The sequence below is a fragment of the Bufo bufo genome, chromosome 5, assembly GCF_905171765.1.
Source record: "Bufo bufo chromosome 5, aBufBuf1.1, whole genome shotgun sequence".
NCBI classification, from domain to species: Eukaryota; Metazoa; Chordata; class Amphibia; order Anura; family Bufonidae; genus Bufo; species Bufo bufo.
The window spans coordinates 425,233,550-425,241,111 of NC_053393.1; the positions used below are offsets into that span (position 1 = coordinate 425,233,550).

General features: G+C 41.5%; 1 protein-coding gene and 1 long non-coding RNA gene across 4 annotated transcripts in view; both read right to left on the reverse strand.

Annotated features, from left to right (window-relative positions):
* The window catches only part of DYNC1LI1 (dynein cytoplasmic 1 light intermediate chain 1), an 83,886-nt gene that overhangs the window by 16,042 nt on the left and 60,282 nt on the right, over window positions 1–7,562 (reverse strand). Inside the window, exons 13-14 of one of the 3 annotated variants that reach the window (XR_005779215.1) lie at window positions 5,216–5,324; window positions 1,273–1,789 (exon numbers count right to left, since the gene is read on the reverse strand). Coding sequence is in view for 2 of the 3 variants with exons in the window: in XM_040433393.1 (XP_040289327.1) it covers window positions 1,768–1,789; window positions 5,216–5,324 (131 nt within the window). In the remaining variant the exon portion in view is untranslated. Of the gene's footprint in view, window positions 1–850; window positions 1,790–5,215; window positions 5,325–7,562 lie in introns of those variants that run through there. The other 2 variants (XM_040433393.1, XM_040433395.1) reach the window with 2 other exon arrangements.
* LOC121002090 overlaps window positions 851–7,562 on the reverse strand; it is a 432,454-nt gene continuing 425,742 nt past the window's right edge. Inside the window, exon 2 of the long non-coding RNA XR_005779216.1 lies at window positions 851–1,292. This is a non-coding gene — a long non-coding RNA (uncharacterized LOC121002090). The remainder of the gene's footprint in view (window positions 1,293–7,562) is intronic.

The window sequence follows — 7,562 nt, forward strand, 5'->3', positions numbered from 1 at the left end:
GTTGCTAGTAATATTTATTTAGGAATTTTCGAGTAATTGTTATGAAAGAAGCCACGCACCAAGAGTTTTCATGGATATATTTTCTTTTTTTTGCTGAAAGTACATTTTTGGGAGTATCCATTGTGTCGGTACAATATCACTATACAACAAATTGTTGCAACAGAGTTCAATGTTTGGGAAATCCATTAATATCCTTCTTAAAGGAGAGAATTGGCACTCACATACATATGGAATCAAGTTATGGGTCATATATAGACAAAATCGTAGAGGAAAGAAACAGTCTAATTCATATAGCATGCACTTTTCCTGGCAACTTATCAATTGCAAAAACTAGAAACCCATCTAAGAAACTGTAACCAATCCAATGCAAATTATGAATGATTAATTTGCAAAAGATGGGTAAAATAAATATACTTATGTGCTTAGGATACACTGATTCTGGTGTTTAGAGGTGGAATTCAAGATCAGACGTGACAACAGTTCACCTTGTCTACAATACAACTATTTGGAGGTTCTAAAAACAGCAGCTATTTAATTTGGTAAGTTTGAGGTGGTTAGGTGAATTGGACAACTTGAGATTCTGACATCACATAATCAGTTTATGAAATTGACACCGGAGACGCTTACATAAAAAGTGAAAGATTTTGGTTTTAAAGCATATTCGTAGTACTATTAAGAAACGTGTGTCCAGTCATGCCTGTAGATGCCATCTAGAAATGATTATCCCTGCTGATATTACACATAATACTTTGCCCTCTCAGTAGTACTTATTCTAACTAAAGAAAACTAAAATAAGGCCAATTTATTGAAATAAATATCTCAACGTAATAATAAAAAGAATTTAAATCTATGCAGATAATAAATACAACTTTATTAACTGATTGTAGAAGACAGGACTCTGTGACCACCAAAGTGAAGCGCACCGGCTAGTGCAGAGCTGTACACAGTAGAGACACAAATCGGGAGACGTTAGTTTAATACAACACAGTGAAGCTAATCTCTGCCTTAATGAAATCAGAAAATAGGAGTTCAGTGCTTGCAGTCATCTGGTAATAGAACCTGCCCATACCGTAGGTCATTGTATTGTGGAGCACAGCAGCAATATTTTAATGCCAGTTTTCATTCCTCAAGTTCGGTGTTGACTTTTGGATTCTACAAAGCGCACAAACTGCCTCCATCCTCCATTTCTGTGACAAACGAGCAGAACCTTTTTCTTAAAGGGCTTGTCCAGTTTTTTCATATCGATAGGTCACCTATATGAGAAAATTGGACAACCAATTTTCCATAATCTCCTCGTTGGAAAATGGTAAACCCTCAGTAGCCTTATTAAATTGCAATTTTATTCATGTACATTTTTTTTCATATCGATAAGTAACTAAAAAGGATTGTAGTTCTACCAAACAGTGGCTTGACAAAATAAACGGAAAAAGTCAATCTGTGCCGGGAAAAAAATTAAAATAAAATCTCAGACCAGAAATGAATTGTATTTTTCCACAGCTAGATTATGTTAATTTGGGATATATCAAAACGATGAATGAGTGTCTTCACTTTGAGGGGGGGGAAGAAAAAAAAAAATAAGGGAAAAAAAAAAAAGTTTGTCTCTGCTGTTCCACAATCATGAAGAAAGGTAAATGCAGAGGCAAATTTAAACAGCTCCAAAGATGAATGTGCAGTCTTCAAGATTCTTCACTTTCTGTAGGGGAGGTTGGTGATGTAGGGGATACCATATCGGGCTTACGTGAGATTCTCTCCAGCTCTGCTTGAACATCAGTTAACACCGGCTTCTGGCCTACAGGACAATATTGAATAGGTTTCAGGAACATTACATAAACTATGCAACAACTACTCATTAACAATTTACAGTTACATCATCTATGATACATCTTAAAAGTTTTGCTCTAGAGGGAGAGACTGTACACAGAGACAGTCTAAAGTTTCCAGGTCCAACCACAAAAGCTATACCAGGGTCTGCCTCTGGCCACTTGTACTGTACTTACTTGAAGGATATGAACACCTTTGGAGGAAATTTTTGTTTATGATTGCATTTCACTCATTTTTGGCTAAAAATCATATTTTCAAATGTCCTTTATTAACCACCTCAGCCCCTATAGCTTAAACACCCTTAATGACCAGGCCACTTTTTACACTTCTGACCTACACTACTTTCACTGTTTATTGCTCGGTCATGCAACTTACCACCCAAATGAATTTTACCTCCTTTTCTTCTCACTAATAGAGCTTTCATTTGGTGGTATTTCATTGCTGCTGACATTTTTACTTTTTTTGTTATTAATCGAAATTTAACGATTTTTTTGCAAAAAAATTACATTTTTTCACTTTCAGTTGTAAAATTTTGCCAAAAAAACGACATCCATATATAAATTTTTCTCTAAATTTATTGTTCTACATGTCTTTGATAAAAAAAAATGTTTGGGTAAAAAAAAAAAAAATGGTTTGGGTAAAAATTATAGCGTTTACAAACTATGGTACAAAAATGTGAATTTCCGCTTTTTGAAGCAGCTCTGAGTTTCTGAGCACCTGTCATGTTTCCTGAGGTTCTACAATGCCCAGACACTACAAACACCCCACAAATGACCCCATTTCGGAAAGTAGACACCCTAAGGTATTCGCTGATGGGCATAGTGAGTTCATAGAACTTTTTATTTTTTGTCACAAGTCAGCGGAAAATGATGATTTTTTTTTTTTTTTCTTACAAAGTCTCATATTCCACTAACTTGTGACAAAAAATAAAAACTTCTATGAACTCACTATGCCCATCAAGGAATACCTTGGGGTGTCTTCTTTCCAAAATGGGGTCACTTGTGGGGTAGTTATACTGCCCTGGCATTCTAGGGGCCCAAATGTGTGGTAAGTAGTTTGAAATCAAAATCTGTAAAAAATGGCCGGTGAAATCCGAAAGGTGTTCTTTGGAATGTGGGCCCCTTTGCCCACCTAGGCTGCAAAAAAGTGTCACACATGTGGTATCGCCGTATTCAGGAGAAGTTGGGCAATGTGTTTTGGGGTGTCTTTTTACATATACTCATGCTGGGTGAGAGAAATATCTCGGCAAAAGACAACTTTTCCCATTTTTTATACAAAGTTGGCATTTGACCAAGATATTTATCTCATCCAGCATGGGTATATGTAAAATGACACCCCAAAACACATTGCCCAACTTCTCCTGAGTACAGCGATACCAGATGTGTGACACTTTTTTGCAGGCTAGATGCGCAAAGGGGTCCACATTCCTTTTATGAGGGCATTTTTAGACATTTGGATCCCAGACTTCTTCTCACGCTATAGGGCCCCTAGAATGCCAGGGCAGTATAAATACCCCACATGTGACCCCATTTTGGAAAGAAGACACCCCAAGGTATTCAATGAGGGGCATGGCGAGTTCATAGAATTTTTTTTTTTTTGGCACAAGTTAGAGGAAATTGATTATTTTATTTTTTTTCTCACAAAGTCTCCCTTTCCGCTAACTTGGGACAAAAATTTCAATCTTTCATGGACTCAATATGCCCCTCACGGAATACCTTGGGGTGTCTTCTTTCCGAAATGGGGTATTAATACTGCCCTGGCATTCTAGGGGCCCTAAAGCGTGAGAAGAAGTCTGGAATATAAATGTCTAAAATTTTTACGCATTTGGATTCCGTGAGGGGTATGGTGAGTTCATGTGAGATTTTATTTTTTGACACAAGTTAGTGGAATATAAGACTTTGTAAGAAAAAAAATAATTTCCGCTAACTTGGGCCAAAAAATTTCTGAATGGAGCCTTACAGGAAGGTGATCAATGACAGGGGGGTGATCAGGGAGTCTATATGGGGTGCTCACCCCTTGTCATTGATCACCCCCCTATAATGCTCCATTCAGATGTCCGTATGTGTTTTGCGGATCCGATCCATGTATCCGTGGATCCGTAAAAATCATACGGACATCTGAATGCAGCCTTACAGGGGGGTGATCAGGGAGTCTATATGGGGTGATCCCCCCCCTGTAAGGCTCCATTCAGATGTCCGTATGTGTTTTGCGGATCCGATCCATGTATCAGTGGATCCGTAAAAATCATACGGACATCTGAATGCAGCCTTACAGGGGGGTGATCAATGACAGGGGGGTGATCAGGGAGTCTATATGGGGTGATCACCCCCCTGTAAGGCTCCATTCAGACGCCTGTATGTGTTTTGCGGATCCGATCCATGTATCCGTGGATCCGTAAAAATCATACGGACATCTGAATGGAGCCTTACAGGGGGGTGATCAGGGAGTCTATATGGGGTGATCAGGGGTTCATAAGGGGTTAATAGGTGACAGGGGGGGGGGGGGGGGTGTAGTGTAGTGGTGTTTGGTGCTACGATCCAAACAAAAGGGACCACCAGAGGACCAGGTAGTAGGTATATTAGACGCTGTTATCAAAACAGCGTCTAATATACCTGATAGGGGTTAAAAAAAAATCACATCTCCAGCCTGCCAGCGAACGATCGCCGCTGGCAGGCTGGAGATCCACTCGCTTACCTTCCGATCCTGTGAACGCGCGCGCCTGTGTGCGTGCGTTCACAGGAAATCTAGCGTCTCGCGAGATGATGCGTAGATGCGTGACTCTGCGCAGGGCTGCCGCCTCCGGAACGCGATCCTGCGTTAGGCGGTTAAAAATATTGAGCTGTTCTGTCACAAATGGTTAACTGTTTTTCTAAATGTGCGATTGGTACTTTCACTTTGTGCCAGTCATCTAATAAACCTCATCTCTAAACTACTAAGAGGTCATCAACATTCAGTAAGATAAGAACTGAGCTATAATGAGTATTTATAATGTCGGAGAGCAGAGATAAGGAGTCCCTCTGCTCCCCAGATGACGGAAAAAAATCCACTGGCTGCTACTAGAGCATCTAAGCTCTGTCACGAAAAAAAAAAAAAAAAAAAAAAAAAAATAATTTTTTTTTTTAATAAAGACCAATTGAAAAAATGACTTTTAGCTCAAAATAAGTACAACACAGTAATAAAAATAGAAAATTGTCCCCAATGGTGTACATAGCCTTTAAGCATGATTACAGGTGATTAGTGATCACAGTTATGGTACCATTGTGTCTGGGCCAAAATCCTGGAAAACCCCTTCAAGTATACTATCCTGCTCCTTTTATTCACATTTTTTCATCATCTACAGGAGGTAAACGCTATTTGCTACACCTAACATTAAAACCAACACAAAGGTGAGTACCTGGGGTTTTGGCAGCTGTTGGCAGACTTATCTCCTGAACAGTCTGCAGGGCTGCCTGTACCACCAGACCCAGGTGACCCAGTTGGGATCAGCGATCTGTCAAGTTCATCTGGGAATTAGAGGGGGGATTTAAAGGACACGCTTTTAAAAACTGAGAACAATTGGGTGTTTCTAGTGAATTCAGTGAATCCAAATAGAATTAGAAGGGATGCCCAAGATTTTTTTTTTCTTTTTAAAGGTGAATCTGTCACCAGTGACTTCCCTATCGCACTGTTTGCATAGACCAGGGATCAGCAACCTCCGGCACTCAAGCTTTACTGAAACTACAATTCCCAGAATGCTATATTCATTTCTATGGGAGTTACAAGTACAGTTGAACAATTTGGAATGCTGGGAGTTGTAGTTTCACAGCAGCTGCAGTGCTTCAGGTTGCTGACTCCTGGTATAGACACATAGCTGTGGTTCACCCAATTAAAATCTGTCTTACCCACGCCTCCACAACAGCACCACCTGGCACCACCCCGCCTTCTCAGGGACAGGAAACAATTGTGAGATCAGTCAATAAAAGGCCCCCTCCCTCTTACCTTCTCCAGTTGTTTCCTGTCCCTTTGAAGGCAGGATCGTGGGATCAGCGTGGAATGCAGGGCCTTGTTGGTAGGTTGTCCCGGTTCTTCCAGAGGGCCGCTGCAGGAGTAGGGGTTGCAGAGCAAAGTGGATTGCTCCTCCCTCCTCTCGGTGCAAGTCCGGCGCATGCTGGCAACCCCGGGCTCATTATCCGTGTGCCGGTGAAGGAACCGCTTGAGGCAGTGGTAGGGGGCTTTCCCATGAGGGCCAGGGAGCGCTGCCAAAGTGGAGGAAATTACATCAGGAGTGATGCAGGCGTCGTACGATGACGCGGGTACCAGCGTCCTAACTCTGACGTCAGCACGCTGCAAAGAGGCAGGTTTAAAATGAAGAATGCTGGGGCTCACATGGTATCCGGCATATAGTGGATACAGCGCGACTCCTGCAAACAGCATGTCTCTACAAGCAGACAGTGATTCTACTCGCAAGACCACTGATGCCTCTAGGCACGGTAAGCCTCCTCCCTGTTGTTGAATAAGTACTTGTCACTAATTTTATCTATGCACAAAGGGGCTATTTCTTCTTAGGTGACGGTTTTGGCTTAAAAGTAATATCTGCTTAATAGTCTCCCTCAACATTATATTTTCTAGGGGAGAGAGATTATTAAAGGAGAACCGTCCCAAAAGAAGAAATGCACAATATGTAAAAAGGGTCTCCAGGCTTTTTCCAAAAAAGCTTTGTGCCCAAGATGTGCCAATAAGGTAGTCTCGGAAGAAACTCCTAACCTAGTAGAGAGCCTGAGGGCCATGATTAAAGAGGAGAGTGGAGCGGCGGTTGAAGAAAAGCTTTCGGCCATTTCTCCTAGAGCCTCCTCATCTAAGGTCCCTATCTTTGAAGAACAGGACTCTGACTTTGACGAAGGGGAAGTGTACTCTGATGCAAGCTCTGATATCTCAGAAAATGCTTTAGGACATCCACTCTTACATTGAGGATACAGAATATTTATTAAAAACAATCAGGGCTACAATAAATTTGGAAGAACCTAAAGAAGCCCTATCCGTGCAGGACCAAATGTTTTTGGGACTGGCAGACAGGAAAAAACTTGTTTTTCCAGTCCACAACAACATTAAATCCCTTATACATAATGAGTTGAAGGACCCAGAAAAAAAGACAACCAGCCTCCAAAATGTTTAAAAGAAAATATCCGTTTGTGGAAGAAGATTCATCTACATGGGACAGACCCCCTAAGGTCGATGCTCCAGTGGCGAGAATTTCCAAGAAATCCTCACTGCCTTTGAGGATTTGGGGTTGCTTAAAGACCCCATGGATAAGAAATGTGAATCTCTACTTAAAAAACCAGGGAGTCTTTAACTGCCATGTTAAGACCAGGAATTTCTGTCACTTACACAGCTAGAACACTACCCTTGTGGTTGGGTCAACTAGAAGATCACTTAGAGTCTGGCTCTCCCAGGGAGGATATTCTCACGTCCATCCCGATGCTTAAGCAAGCTTCTAACTTTCTGGTGGATGCCTCAGCGGACATTGTGAAGCTTTCAGCTAAGACGGCGGCTCTATCAAACGCCTCCCGCAGAGCAGTCTAGTTGAGGTCATGGTCGGGTGATACAGCGTCAAAAAATCGGTTATGTTCCCTGCCATGTGAAGGAGACCGTATATTTGGAACCGCCTTAGATGACATCCTGGAGAAAGCGTCTAACAGGAAAAAAGGTTTCCCTACAGAATTAAAATTCTTCCACCAGAGACACTCCTTTCGCGCCAGAGACGT